The sequence below is a fragment of the Ornithodoros turicata genome, chromosome 9 (assembly GCF_037126465.1).
Source record: "Ornithodoros turicata isolate Travis chromosome 9, ASM3712646v1, whole genome shotgun sequence".
Classification (NCBI taxonomy): domain Eukaryota; kingdom Metazoa; phylum Arthropoda; class Arachnida; order Ixodida; family Argasidae; genus Ornithodoros; species Ornithodoros turicata.
Window position 1 is genome coordinate 18,366,457 of NC_088209.1, and position 15,454 is coordinate 18,381,910.

At 44.9% G+C, this 15,454-nt stretch overlaps 1 protein-coding gene across 4 annotated transcripts in view; it reads right to left on the reverse strand.

Moving 5' to 3' along the window:
- LOC135368270 (inactive dipeptidyl peptidase 10-like) overlaps positions 1-15,454 on the reverse strand; it is a 187,773-nt gene that overhangs the window by 60,493 nt on the left and 111,826 nt on the right. The window contains exon 1 of one of the 4 annotated variants that reach the window (XM_064601443.1): positions 14,543-14,645. The exons of the other annotated variants lie outside the window; for them this stretch is intronic. Coding sequence (XP_064457513.1) covers positions 14,543-14,563 — 21 coding nt within the window. The 5' untranslated portion in view covers positions 14,564-14,645. Of the gene's footprint in view, positions 1-14,542; positions 14,646-15,454 lie in introns of those variants that run through there. 4 annotated transcript variants of the gene reach the window in all.

Consider the following 15,454-nt stretch of genomic DNA (forward strand, 5'->3'; position numbering starts at 1 on the left):
TTAAAAACTGGCAGATATGATGATGCAAGTTACATCAAATCAACGACAGTGACAGAGATGTTTACTTGAGCTCGTCTGTCGCTACGCGTATCGTTGGTTCGCTGGTTGAATGCTGTCCGCAGCAAGATCTTCTTGGTCAACATCAGGGTGTTGTGGTTGATATGCTTCAGGATGTTGGTCGGCAGGAGGGTGTTGAAGGATCGTAAGATGTGCCTTATGGTCACAGTAGTGTCTGGAGGTTCGTTCACTGACGAAAGTTTCAGCAGGAATGCATGTAGCTTGGAAAGGGGCACGTTGGGGGGGGGGGGGGATATATGTTTCGTATTTTAAAAAAAGGAGGAACAGGTTAGCTTTCGCTACGGCGGCTTGCTATTCCCAGGAAAGAAAGAAAGAAAAGAAAGCGAAGAAGAGAAAGAAGAACAAAAACAAAAAAGGAAAACAAGCAAACAAACAAAAAGGAAAGGGAAAATGTACATGGACACCGTCACGATGCGTTTCTTCTTCTTCGTTTCTTCGCTTCCGTGTTTCGACGATGCGACATATATGGGATGATCCCATATATATATACCCATATATGGGTACATATATGGGATGGGATGGGATGATGGGATGGTTTGGCATGAAATTGATCCCTTAACAGCTGTCGCTGTAAAAGAGTTTACCCTCTTTAATATGCCAGACAAACAGGCCTAACGAGCTGTTTTATTTGAGTGATTACAGATTCTTGTTCCCCAGAATACAAATGCTCTCCGTTTTAGTCCCCTGACAGTTACTCCCCAGCATTGCAAACAGTCCCTAAACTTCCCATAAACTGCTATAGGGTTAGTCCTGGAAGGAAGTAACGGTAGTGGCGGATGCACTAGTCCTCGAAAGGACTAAAATTACGACTATTTTTTAGTATCGGAGTGCACAGCGGCTCGCTGCGCCGCTCTTACGTCGCACTGTGGTTCTTACGTCACGACAGCACATGGCCTGAGCCTCCAATGTCAACCTGCTCCGCCCAAGTCTGACTTTTCGGGGCGCTTTTGCAAACATGCAACATGTAAGAGCTGGCTGATGCCGGCCAAAAACCTTAAATGGAACAGGAGGAAGAAGCTTATTATTTGATTGGAAAAGCTGTGCGACACGTATATCTACTTAAAAGGAACTTCCAAGGCTATTTCTTTCTCGAACTTGCTTCCACGATTCACATAGGATAAACTGCAAGGCTGCCTATATTTACACATGTATACTGTATACCACTTTCGCGTACATCATGAGCCTGCGTCAGTGCCTTTTTGTTCGACATTTGACCAGAAGCTACAAATGGACGTCCCGGAATTTATCATCAATGAGTGAATGTTGACTGAATAGTATATTGGACAAGCGCAGAATAAAACGGGTCGAACGCTACGATGCAGAAGGCTTCGTTCGATACGACAGCGCGGATGTTGGCAAAGCAAGAACATCGTTTGCGCCGTTAATATTTCATAACGGACATCCTCCATGGCTTTTATCAGGGATGCGTTTGTCAATATAAAGACCGCAATGTCGATAAAAGGGTACGCGTTCCATTTTCGTATTGGGATACTGCGTTTCATATTAATGATATGTAAATATGGCCATCGTACCACGTTATCTGCGGCTAAGAAGGTCGTTGCATTACAGTAACTTAATATGGATTGATTGATTGAAAAATAAAAAAATATGGAGATGTGATGATGACGGATGGAAGAAAAAAAAATGGGGAGGATGGACATGTGAGAGATTACCTTAGATATTTGTAGTAAAAGTGCTTATGATTTTGGAAAGAAACATCGATTTTCTAAAAGCACAGGAAGTATTTGACTTCTTTCTCTCGGTTTCGTGCGTTTCACAGTCTGCAGGTCTGAGATGAAGATGATTGGTTTATTGATTACGTCTGAGGTAAGGTGAAAGAAGGAGAAGAAGAAGAGATGTGACGATCTGGAAGTGAATGTTGTGATTCTTATTTTAAAACAACATTATACCAAACTCTTTTATCTGCCCACACTTTCTAGAAATCCCTTCCCCTCGTTTAGAGAGCACTAATGTGGGCGAGTGAGGTTGAGTACGTCACTCTGTGACGTGGAGAGTGCCACCGCAAGTAGCATCGAATCGTGCCCGTAGCGGAAATTTTTGAGTCGGAAATGAGACCACGCGGCTGGTCGCTATGGTGAAGCTACGTCACGCAGACCTGACGGTCTGATCACAAGTAATTAATTAATTCAAAGAACGAAATTCATTAGTTCAATTAATTAATTCAGTAACACATGAATTAATTAATCCAGGGAATTTAATTCGAATAATTAATCCAGACACATGTAAATTAATTAATTCAATGAATTTATTTGAGCAATTAATTCAGGAAATTTGGCTCAATTAATTAATTCAGGAATTCAAACAATTAATTCAAGGAAGCTTTATACCATCAGCCTATAATTCTGGAAGAAAGGTTCTCGTTCTCCAGAGCAACAACTTTTTACTTGCAAATATAAACATCACAAATTGGCAGCTAGCTACAATCGTAGATATGAGATTAATTATCAGATACATATCTATTATATATTACGTATGTATCTAATACATAATGTCTGGTAGATGGTACGACGGACGGTATTGCACGGGGTATACTACGTACACATGTACACAATGCCTAAATACATAAAGTGCATAGGATGAGCTATGTGCATACGCGCATCATCACTCGCGTACAGTGCACACACACAATAATGTGGTACTAAACAAGCGTACAACGGAAGCTCTAAATATGTATTGCGCATATATGTATATACCTATATATGGCGGCTTCTGACTTGCGCCAACATACAGCTGCTGATACAGTACTTAGTACTATACCATGGTATATATACAGGGTGTCTCAGTTAAATCCCCGGTCTAAATAATTTAGTTGCTGTAATTAAGTGGTTTTGGTTTACATATTTTTGTCGCGGCTGGTCACGGTGAAGCGCAAAAGGACGCTCTTCCACTCCGTTATCCACCGATGAATTACGTGTTGCTTACTTCGCAAAGGGGAGTGCTGAAGAAAAACTAACAGCGTCAGACAGACTTCGTCAGTCCCACACCCCGCTTATCTGACTGATATGCGCCCTTTCTCCGTTATGATCGCACGGACGGAACACAGTTAATCACATACTTCCTTGCTGTCACATGCTTTCCACTTTTTCTTCAGCACTCCCCGTTGCGAAGTAAGCTCAAGATCCATGATCCATGATCATTCACAATTCATTGCCTCTCATTTGTTAATAGTCGCATTTTGCATCGTCCTGTAACGTTGATCTTGAGAAATCAGGAAGAGCCTACAGAAAAACACAAAGGGGAGTTTATCTACACTGTCCCGTCTAAGGCAGCGCTGACTGCCGAAACGTCGACCCCCCGCCCCTAAGTGTTAATAAACTCTCCTTTGTGTTTTCCTGTAATCTCTTTGTTGCCATTCTGATTCTTCCTATTTATTTCATTTTCGTGGTCAACCGCCCTCCTAAGCTTCTGATCTGTATATGTATATAGCACCTAAAGATTTCACTTCGCGGAAGGTGAACATATGGCCTCTTAGGTCTTATGGTACCGGAAACCCGTCTAGTCCCCAAAGGGCGTACAATTGCTCCCTTTTCTGTTTTCGTCGATTGTACAAAACCTTCGCGTTAATAATTATCGTGTTACCAGTAGTAGCGCCTACATCTTTGGTTTTCGGGTTTTATGATTTTTCAAATTCGGGAGGGAAAAATCGGGTGCAATTTACACACGAGAATTCAGGGAGAAATCGGGCGCGGCGATCTCTGTTTGATATGTCACCGGGGAATCTTCCGGTGAAACGAAAGGCATGTGAAACGAGCCACTGCTGTGACACTGGGACGGGAAACAAGAATCTTTATATTTCAGCTCGGAACTGAGGCAGTGAATGACCACGGTATTCAAACACTTGCCCGAGCTCCACAAAAGCTCGTCTTTGACTCCTGCAGGAGTGGATTATGAAAGGATTACAAATAGGTTGTCACAAATGGCTCTCTTTGCTGATATTATGATACACTTTTCCGCCGGTTTACAGGGAACGACAAGTTGAAGGACTGCAACGATTTCGGGTAGATATCGGGTTTTACCCGAATTCTCGAAAACTTGTTCGGGGGGCGCTATCGTGAAAAATCGGGTTTAACCCGAAAACAAAGAACCCTACCGGAGCATACAGCCAAGGCCGGCGATAGGGTAAGGCGAGTAAGGCGACCGCCTTAGGCCCCCTGCTTGCATAGCCCACACTCTTAAAAATGAACTTCACCGCATAGCACGGTCCTAGCCAAACATCATCTTTAATGATATCGTTATCTTCCCCCATTTGTTGAAAACGGGAGGTGTACGCCTTTTCTGTGACAATTATGAACAGCATAAGTGTCACAAAAAAGGCGTACGCCCCCCGTTTCCAACAAGTCGGGGCAAATAGCGATATCAGTAAAGATGATGGTTGGCTAGGAGCGTGCTATGCGGTGAAGTTCATTTTTAAGAGTGCACGAAGCCCTCAACCAGGGATTACTTTTTTTTTTAATATCAAGTATGCACTTAATCGCACGCGGGATGTTCGACTAAAACAGAAATGAGAGAAGAATGTGTTATGTGCCATTCCGTCATCTGATGAGAAAAAGTCCCACTTTTAAGAAAAATCCGCCAACCCTGCAAGCTATACCCTATAGTATTTCGCACCCTTCTCTCCTGCTGCCATTTCCCGCATTGCTTAAGTCTACCACTGCGAAAATCTTATCATTTCTTATCTTTTCATTACATTTCAATCATAACTCGACGAAACACATCCTGCAAAAATATTTTCTTCAAAACATGTAAGTGCACTACTTACAGGATAGATTCTTTCTCTTCTTTCTTGTCTCAATATTAGCTAACATGGTACTCCGATTGAAAGTAACTGAATGTGTTGTATAATGTATTACACTCTGATGCGTTGTGTTCTTGAATATTTACTGAATAGTGTGTATAAAGTTTTCATTTTGTGTTTCTGTGTTGTGTACTATAATGTATTGCACAGTGCTCTGCTGCGTTATGCCTTTGAACGTGCTTTTGAATATTGATTGCAATGTGTGTATAAACTTAACATGCTTTGTACATTCACGCTGGCTAAGGATTGCACCTACAGGCTAGTCCTCGCAATCCAGCTAAGAACCTATGTACATGTACAGGAGCAGAAAAGAAAAATAAATTCACATTCAAAATTCAAAATACTGCTTGTGTGGAACAGGCCCCGCGCTGCACCAGCCCTGCATACAGCGTGTACGTAAAAGAAAGCATAAAAAAGTAACTACAGGTGACATAGAGCCTACGAATCGATGAACCGGAACTTTCGTTGACGATCGCCCTGCTTTCAACAGACGCTTGGACTCGCAGGAATGCAAGACTGATCACCAGGGTACGTATGCGCCCTCGCAAATACTCTAACGAAATTACGGGGCGGTTCTCGCGCAGAGGAGCGCGCGCTCATTCCAGCAAAATCCGGGTCACAGCTGCATGCCCCAATCCACTGCACGGCTATTCTTATTACGGGCTTCCATCAGCACCTGTACACTTATACGCGTGCCTTTTTACTCTACGCGTTTTCGTGTAAAGTACCTCCACGGTGAGAAAGCTTCGTTTTTCTTTCTGCGAGGGGTGCATTGAATTTTACGTTGCACAAAGGCTCGAGCCACCACACGCTTACGATTTCTCTTGGCATTCTTCGTCCTCTCAAGAGCTTTGGCGGTACGGCCGTGTTTAGGGGGAGGGGGAGGTTAACGGAGTGTTCGACGGCATTTTCTATATAACGAGGGTATAAGTAACTGCAGGACATGGATACATGAATGACCCTCGAAATGACGCTTTGAACGAGGGGGGTATATGTTTTTTTAAGAAAAAGAGAGAGAGAGAGAGAGAGAGAGAGAGGGGGGGGGGAAGGTTAGCCAGGCAAAAAGCCGGCTTGCTGTTCGAAAAAACTGAAAATGAATGAAATTGAATGAATGAGTAAAAGTGGTGAATTTCGCGGTCTTAATAATTCGCGAATTCGTGTGGAAGCGTGTTTCGGGAATATTTCGCGGGACTTTAATTTCGCGAATTCGTGTGGAAGCGGAAATCGCGGGTTCGGGGAGATCGGGGGGTTATGGCACTGCCGAGAGTAAACAACGAGAATTAGATGGCCTCTACATGCTGGCTGACTTATAGAGGCTTACCGTGAACTCAAATCCCGTAACAATGACATACGTGCTAGTTTTGTGAAAACAGGTATTTGCAAAGCCGAGTGATACATTATGCGGATATGTACTGATGTTGAGGTGACGTTTTCATTATAGAAATGTTTGACAGAACAAAGTGTGAGAATAAAGGTCGTAAGTCGATTTGTCTTTGTGGAGCTCATATCGTCGCGAATTCCAGTGCCCATACTTTTTCATTCCCATTACCTATATTTCGCGGAACCTTAATTTCGCGAAAAAAGTTCGATCGCGGAAGTCGCGAAAATTAAGTCCTCGCGAAAATTTCTGCTTTTACAGTAAACGAAAATGGAATGAGGCTTACGGTGTGTATTTGCAGGTCAGATGTATCTGTCTTTATCTTTTTTTTAAAGAAGGCTTTATCCCCGTGTACGCAGAATAGTTATATTCTTTAAAGGGGCACTGCAGTGCAATGATTTGTCCTCACGGAATGAAAAGTGCAGTTACCTTGTCTACAATACACTCCCTACACTCTTAGAAATGAACTTGACCGCATAGCACGCTCCTATAGCCAAGCATCATCTCGAATGATATCGTTATCTGCGTTAAAAACGAGAGGCGTACGCCTTTTTTGTGACAATTATGGACAGCATAAGTGACACAAAAAAGGCGTATGCCTCCAGTTTTCAAAAAATCAGGGCAGATAACGACATCATTCGAGATGATGGTTGGTTAGGAGCGCGCTATGCGGTGAAGATCATTTTTAAAAGTGCAGTCACACAACTTCACCTCCTAACCAACCATCATCTCGAATTACATCGTTCTCTCCCCTGTTTTCAATGTTTCAATGTTTCAAAATGTTGAAAACAGGAGGCGTACGCCTTTTCTGTTGCAATTAGGTCCTGCATAATTGTCACAAAAGATGTCACAGAGATAGTTGGGGCTCGGTACGAGGCAAAAACCGCCAATCACTTGTCACTTGTTACAGGTGTAGTGGCTATTTTTTCTTTTTGCGTTCATCCTCCTTTGACCGAAAAGCGTTAAATGATGATGATGATGATGGGATTTTTAATGGCGCACGGACAGCTAAGGTCAGAAAAGCGTTAGAAGAGAAAAATGGGGAACGAAACGACCTAGGCGTGTCTTGGCCTGACGGAAAATACCTAACACTTGGTTCCTCTACTGGTAATTGTGAAAGATAGGATAAAAAAGAACAGGCATTTTTCGTGTCTCGGCGCGGTTCAATTTTGAACTGTTCGCTTTAGAGTTAGACAGTGCCAGAACATGCAGTCCAAGTAATGCCATGACGCGTTATTCGGTCAAAATATGTAATGCATTACCGATATGTTCCCAAATTGTAACGTATTACCGTTACTCATTACCCAAAAATATAATGCATTTCCAGTAATGTATTACCCCACCCATGTTTGCAAGTGATAGGACCAAAAGTGGGAGTAAATGTGAATGAAGCGGACACACAAAAACTCCCTCCTCCCCTTTATTCCTCTTTTCCCCAGAGTGCAGTCGTGCTTACCTCTTCCACAAGAACACACGTATAGAGCACTGCACATATCATTCCGGCTCAATGTTTTAATCGAAAGGGTACGCATTCCTTTTCTCTTCTCTCTCTCCCTCTCTCTCCCCCCGTGGCAGAGATTTAAGGGGAAGTGAGGAACAGAGAGAACGGCCCATACTATTCATGCTGCTTTTTTTATCCGACGTAGTCTTGTATTAAGCATTCTTCAGAAAGAAATGAGAAGGAGAAGGGACGAGACTAAGGGGAAGGGTACAAATTACATGCCTTTTCGCGGAGCAGTTTTGCAGCATTTCGTACATTCCACCTCGCACAAAGGCCGCCGATAAGGCTCAAAAAGAAGGAGAAGAAGAAGAAGAAGAAAAAATGATAAATAACAAAGCCTCACGTAATAGCTACAGGAACACGCACGCTATATAGAGCATGCCCCCGTGAAAGACGTTACAACAACAACAACAACAAAACAGAAAGGAAAACTTCCATACCCGCACACCATTCTATACACTCTATTCACCGACCAAATTCTTTTTTCCCTCGGGCACACACAAAAAAAAGGGCTACACGAAAACGTCGAATAAAAAGAGGCTCATAATTTAATCCAAGAGTCGTTTAAACACCATCCCGCAACTTTACCTCAGTCCAGAAATTTTATGGCCGCATCCGCGTCTACGACTTGGAAGACCATAAACGGCGAAGCGCACTTTGATAGCGCAGGCTCGAGGGAGCAGGCCAACTATATACCTTGCCCTATATCGCGTAGTTTAGTGTAAAGCATATCCTGCGGAGTTCTTAGGCCCGGGATCTGGCCTTCTTGATTTACTTTGTGAGCAACTTGCCCGTATACAACCGGCGTAAGACCTGAGTTGTGCCGTGGGAACCGCGCTCTGCCGCTGATGCTCTATACCAGAGCCGTTCATACACTCTTAAAAATGAACTTTACCGCATAGCACGCTCTTAGCCAACCATTATCTCGAATGATATCGTTATCTGCCCTGATTTGTTGAAAACGGGGGGCGTACGCCATTTCTGTGACACTTATGCTGTTCATAATTGTCACAGAAAATGCGTACGCCCCGTGTTTTCAACAAATCAGGGCAGATAACGATATCATTCGAGATAATGGTTGGCTAGGAGCGTGCTATGCGGTGAAGTTCATTTTTAAGAGTGTAGGGAGAGTTTGGCCGACGCCATATTGATGATGTGGCTGTGGGTCATAAGCCGGTTGGATTCCTGTAGCTTACATTCAGTGCGACAACAAAGCTGTCGACCGGCTGGAGGACAGCATCAAAATGGCGCGCACCAGATGGCTGATAAGCGGATTCTGCTTGGATTCAGGCATTTTGGGCGGCGCAACGACTCTGACGTCAAAATAGGCTCCACCCATGAGGCGGCAAACGATCAGAGAATGGCCAAACTCTCCCTATAAATGGCTCTGCTCTATACAAGCGTCACCCGCACCTGACGGAGCTTGCGCGAAACAGCTAGATTCTGTCGACATGACACTGGGAGGTGATCCGGGTTCGAGTCCACAGGATTTCTTCGGACGTTATAAGGTAAATGTTGGCAGCGTACCCTGTGAAGTCGGACTAGGAGGCATGGCTGCTCCACGATCAATATATCGCCAGGTAGAGCGCTCGGCAATGAGAAGCCGACATCCAATCAACCAACCAGAAGAGGAGCTTTGCTGTCGGACGTTAGGCTGCGCTTACCACAAAAAAAAAATCGACCAGGAAGGTGAGTGAAATCTGTCGTTTTATGCTAAAATTATTATTATTCATTGATGTGTTACCGTCGTGGAGCTTATAGAGTCGTGTCGAATCTAAAAACGACAAGTTTAAGTCCCACCCTACGCCTGTTCCTATTCGCTGCAACAGCGTCAAATTTACGTCGCGATAAGTGGTGAGCAAGCCCCCAAAACCGTAGGCCGCTAGGTGGCGCTATAGGGTTTGCACATTCTTCTGCGGAGGAATGGGCTGACCGACATGATTATGACGTACTGACGACTTTTGTGGTCACAAAGTACCCAGCACATTCCGCGGCGCATTCAGAAGTTGGGGGGGGGGGGGGGACGGGTGATCGCCCCTTAATACGTCAGTTTATACGTGGGATTTCCCTCTCTCCCCTCCCCCACAACGCTCTGCAACAAAGAAACCGCCCCCTCCCCAAACCCAGGGTCTGAATAAGCCCCAGGGCACATTAGCGTTGGCTCGTGACAGTGATCTGAATCGGCGGGGGAGCTCACATAATCATTTCACACAGACCTCCCTACAAAAAAAAAACAAAAAAAAAACATGTATAGGTAGATAATGTATAGCTGTGTTGCTGGCAACAAAGCAGAACAGTTTCTCGTACCTTCAGTCGTTGTAGCGTGCTCATGTCTGAATGTTGGTCCCTCTGAACGCTTTCAAGCCAAGATCGTTACCGAGTGGAAGGAACGAATACACCCTGTATACAGTTTCGGTCTCCGCTATTCCCACTACGCTCTTGCACTAACACGTAAACCCAGGTGTTCCTTTTTGTAGGGCACAAGTGGCGAAAAGAGAATGAGGGAAATAGCTTCAGGTACCCGCGGTATAACTACGAACCGTACAAACAAGCTTGTCTCGAGTTTGGTTAATAATTTATGTTGCGTGCGCAGAAAATAGTGTTCCAAATAGTCAATAGTGTGTTCGGTTTTGCTTCTGACTCTCTGCTACGTTATTCTTTTGAAGGCAAATTCTTTACTTAATACACATCCGAACCCTCAGCATCAGGGTCAACATATAAATGCTGATAGTTATCTGAAATACAAGCAAAAAATAAAAAATAAAAAATGGAAAAGTATGTAACAGTGATGCAAACGCAAATGGGCGCGTTGCTGGCATCGTCTGGAGATCGATGCCAGAGCGATGCCGCTCATTGCACGAGCACGGACCGTTTATGTGTGCAAACGCCGTAATGTGCAAATGGGAGGTACATTGGTGTTAACAGATAGCCAGCAAGCTGTCAAAGTGCACTCTTAAAAATGAACTTCACCGCATAGCACGTTCCTAGCCAACCATCGTCTCGAATGATGTCGTTATCTGCCCTGATTTGCTGAAAACGGGGGGAGTACGCCTTTTTTTGTGACAATTATGAACAGCATAAGTGTCACAAAAAGGCGTACGCCTCTCGTTTTCAACAAATCAGGGCAGATAACGATATCATTCGAGATGATGGTTGGCTAGGAGCGTGCTATGCGGTGAAGTTCATTTTTAGGAGTGTGGCATCTTGGCGACCTTCTTGCCGCCTGCACTCTTAAAAATGAACTTCGCCGCATAGCACGCTCCTAGCCAACCATAATCTCGAATGATATCATTATCTGCCCTGATTTGTTGAAAACGGTAGGCGTACGCCTTTTTTGTGACAATTATGAACAGCATAAGTGTCACAAAAAAGGCGTACGCCTCCCGTTTTCAACAAATCAGGGCAGATAACGATATCATTCGAGATTATGGTTGGCTAGGAGCGTGCTATGCGGTGAAGTTCATTTTTAAGAGTGTGTTTTGAACAGAGAGCGTCACCATTTACAGTGGCGTAGTCAGAAAAATATTTCGAGAGGGGGTCTACGGGTTCTTTAGATGGGAAAGAAGGATTTCATCCTCGTGTCCCTCTCCCAAGTGCACTACTAAAGGTACAATTTCGGGGGGAGGGGGTTGAACTCCCGCAACCCCCCACCCCCCACGGCTACGACAGTGACCAGTTGGGTATAGGCGCGCGATGTGGGACGAATTTCTAGTTTTAGAGTCTGGACCTATACGCGTTGAGTGGTTCTGCCAACTTTAACTTCACTCACAGAATTATCATGATGATGATGATGATGATGATGAGACACCAGGCAGGCAACCCGTCATAGAGGTGAAGCAAGCATCAAGCACACTCCGATAAAAAAAAAGGGAGTAACTCCAACTTCTAGTTCCCTATAGACTGCGACTATACTCTGCGACTATACTTCTCATTTTATCCCCAAGACCCCGAAATTTACCCGCTAGCCCAACGACCAGACCCTAAGGTTCACACCAAGGCTTCTTGCGGCCGTTCTTGGGCACAATAAACTCGTACATTCACTCATTCATTCGTTCATAACTACAGAGCATTTCGTCCCGAAACGGACTAATATTTGTGGCGATGCATCAAAAGGACTAAAAGGACTAAAATACCTCTCTTTTTTTTTTCTCGGAATGCATTTCGCCGCATGTCATCAATCAATGGAATAAGTTTAATCAATTACTTTGCTGCAGATTCCCACTAGCCCCGTTTAAAAGTCGTTCAGTTCACGACTTGGTGAGCTCCCCTGTCATTGGATTTCAATCACAATGATCAAACCTTGTGCAGATGAACCGGGAACACGGAGTCCTACAAAGTTGACATTCACTCTGAAACAATTCCGCGGCAGCTGGCCTTCCTGCCATGTAGCAGCACGGATGCCAGTATACACACGCAGATATCCGGTCGGTAGCAGACAGGAAGCTGTCAACACCATCGATCGCGTTTTGAGATACAGTGGCAACTCGATACAACAAACCGCCATAATCGAACAGAAAAAGGGTTCGTTGTATCCAGGAGTGCACCATATGAAAAATAAGGAATAAAGAAACACATGCCCTTTGTGCTCCATTGTCAAATTCACAGCCATCTCGAACAGACCCATGGCCATCGCGATACCCGTTTGCATTTCGCCCCATATAGGGTGACTAGTATTGAGGCATACCCCATTTCGCTCCGCTCAACAGCGCCGATGATAGGGTGTAGTCGATGATAGGGTGCAGTCCGGAGCGTGTCCACGATAGCGGTTCCGAAAACACCATAAGCCAGTCACCAACCGCGTCATGCGTTCGACGAATGGCGAAGTGACGAACGGCGAAGTGACGAACGACGAAGTGACGAACGACGAAGTGACGAACGTCACACTGCTGCCCCTGGATTTGACAGTTGTGAATTTTAGTAGGTTGGAATGTGTTCACGATAACGATTCCGAAAGCATGATAGCCAATCGCCTCCTTGATTTGGAGGGGGTGACATATCGCATTAGCTTGGATTTGATAACTTTCTTTATCGTATCGTTTTCGTAAATATCTTCCGATGCACCAAAACTCACTAGTGTACCGTTGTCGTAGTTAGCCTTCAACCTCGCTAATCTTAAATTTTATCCTCCACCTCAATCTCAGCTTAGTGTCTGGTGCGAGCATTAAATTTGTTCTTAAATTAATTAATATTATTATTTTATTGCTACCTGGAGGATGGAACAAGTCGCAAGCCTCAGAACATCAATTGCCATCGAAGTCTGTAAGTAGTGAACGAGCCCGCTTGCGCTCGCCGCTAGGGTGCCGCGTCCAGGAGAAAATACGCCGCTCGCGCGTTCCGTAACCTTTTGTGCCAAGTTACTGCTAGTGAACAAACTCACCGTTACAGGCAGGTTCTACGTGGCAGATGACATTTAAACGGTAAAAGAACAGAGAGTATGATATAATCCATGCACTTACAGACCCGTTTCTGCTGGCCAGGTGGCGTGATCGAGCAGCAACGTCAGCGGCCCAAAATATGCAACGCGCGGTATAGTTTAGAACACGGCGGCGGCACTTTCAAATACATGGCCTCCAGTTGTTCGCGCTTGGCAAGATGCACGTATCGCTTTTTTCCTACAGGCTTTGTGGTGGTGGTGGTGGTGACGGTGAAAGGGCTTGCCGTTGTCGGCCTCACGTGTGTGGGCAACGCCACGACTGACGCCCTGGGGAAATGTGCGTCCTGGGCCGACTTCTAGGGGAACTGTGCCGACATATGTCTGAAAGCGTCTGAGGAAAACCCAGGAAAAACCCCAGACAGCACAGCCGGCACCGGGATTCGAACCCGGGTACCTCCCAGTCTCGACGTGACATGGCTAGCACGCTAACCACTGAGCCACGGGAGCTGGTCAGGCTTTGTGGCTTTCCTTGGCGCCATACCGGTTGAAACACCATACAGAACACGCTGATGAAACTACCTACGGTTCCATTCGTGGCCACTTGGGCCCAAAATGGTGCTGTGCAAACTTCGCTGCAACAGCCCTACAGTTTTTCAGGTAAACATCGGAGCCTGTCTTCTTTAGTGATTGTGAGAGGGAGGAAGCACCGTAAAACCGATGTGAGCAAGCAATCTTTCAGTGAAGATGGGTCGACTTCGCATCATTGAGGCTGTTACATACAGAGTACTCCGTTCATTTTAACGACGCTGAGATGTCATAATTACACTTGAACCACATTCTTTACACGCACGTACTACAACACGACTCCCTCAAAGCTGTACCAATTAAGGGGCATTTTATTAGAGTCGGTTGCGATTATTGTGGTCTCACAGCTTTAGCGATTTAGAGAGCATTTTTGCAACTTCCCCAAGCTGCACAACATCTATGTCCAATATCCGCTGGATATTGGCCATATTCGTTCAATACTTGCCCAATATTGAACTGGTATTGCGAAATTCAAGTAATAAGGCCGAGATGGTATGCTGCTTTGGCCACAGTGAGTTAACAGGCGATGTCCATTAGACATGGCTAAAGAAAAAATAAATGCAATTAAGTTGAAAGCGTTATACATTCGAAAATCGTTCGTTGTGACGGCAACTCGCAACACTGCGATGTCAGAAACGTAATGAGAATTCGGAACTTTAAGCGAGGGGCTAGAAGCACCAGAGTGCGCATTTTTGAAGCCCATTACTGCCATACGCGCAACAATGAAGTGATGGGCATTTTTAACCCTGTGTTTATACCCTTTGGCAGTTTATGTATCGCGACGTCTTCTAGAAAGGAGTACGTGCCTACCTGCTCAATAGCGTAGTCCATGATGAGCTTTTCCCGCTAACACATACCGTCAAAGCAGAAGAGCGAACAATTGAGGTTGCCCTGACGACCGCGCGTCGACTGAGCAACCCAAAACAACGTCTGCTTTGAACAGCTGTAGAGAAAAACCAACTCAAATAACGAACGGCTCCCCGACCTATAACAGAGCGGGCTCCCTCCTGCTGCTATGTTGTGGATGGTCCGTTGTTCTAGAGGCGGTCAGTCAGGATGTCTCGGAAAGCTGACGCCATGTGCAGGGTTTCCACAGTCATCCGATTATATTCCTTGGGTATCCGTTTCGTGCGTTCGTTCAATTTTCAAGTCAACCGGTCACATTCCGGTCTGAAGTGCGAACGCAGTCCATGTTAGCTCGAAAGCAGTACATCATTTTCAGGGCCCAATATTGGCTGAACATTGGGGCCAGTTATGCCGATATCCAGCCAATATTAAGCCGGTATACTGCTTAGCTTAAAAAAAAAAAAAAAATCAGCAGCCAAAAGACGAAGACGAAAGGAGTATACACCACAACTGCTAAGTTACAATTGAAAATTTATTATGTGACAAGACATGTTTAAGTATGGAACACAAGGAACAAAGGTGCTATCACGCCAGAGGAATGTATAGTGGCAAAAAGAAGAACGTTGTGGTAACCAGTTCGTCCTAGGGTTTCAAATTTATCTAATCTCGCCCTCCGTCAGCCTGCACGTAGGAGCGCTTACGCATGACTCATTTTCACTAATCAGGAAGGCCTTCCAAATTATTCTGGATGCTTCTGACTCATATGATGCTTTGATTGTTGTTTTATCAAGTTTGGGTTGACATCCACACCCGCGACAGTAGATAGATAGGTGTCCAGATGGGGTGCCTGCGTACACGCATGCCACGTGTTCCCTC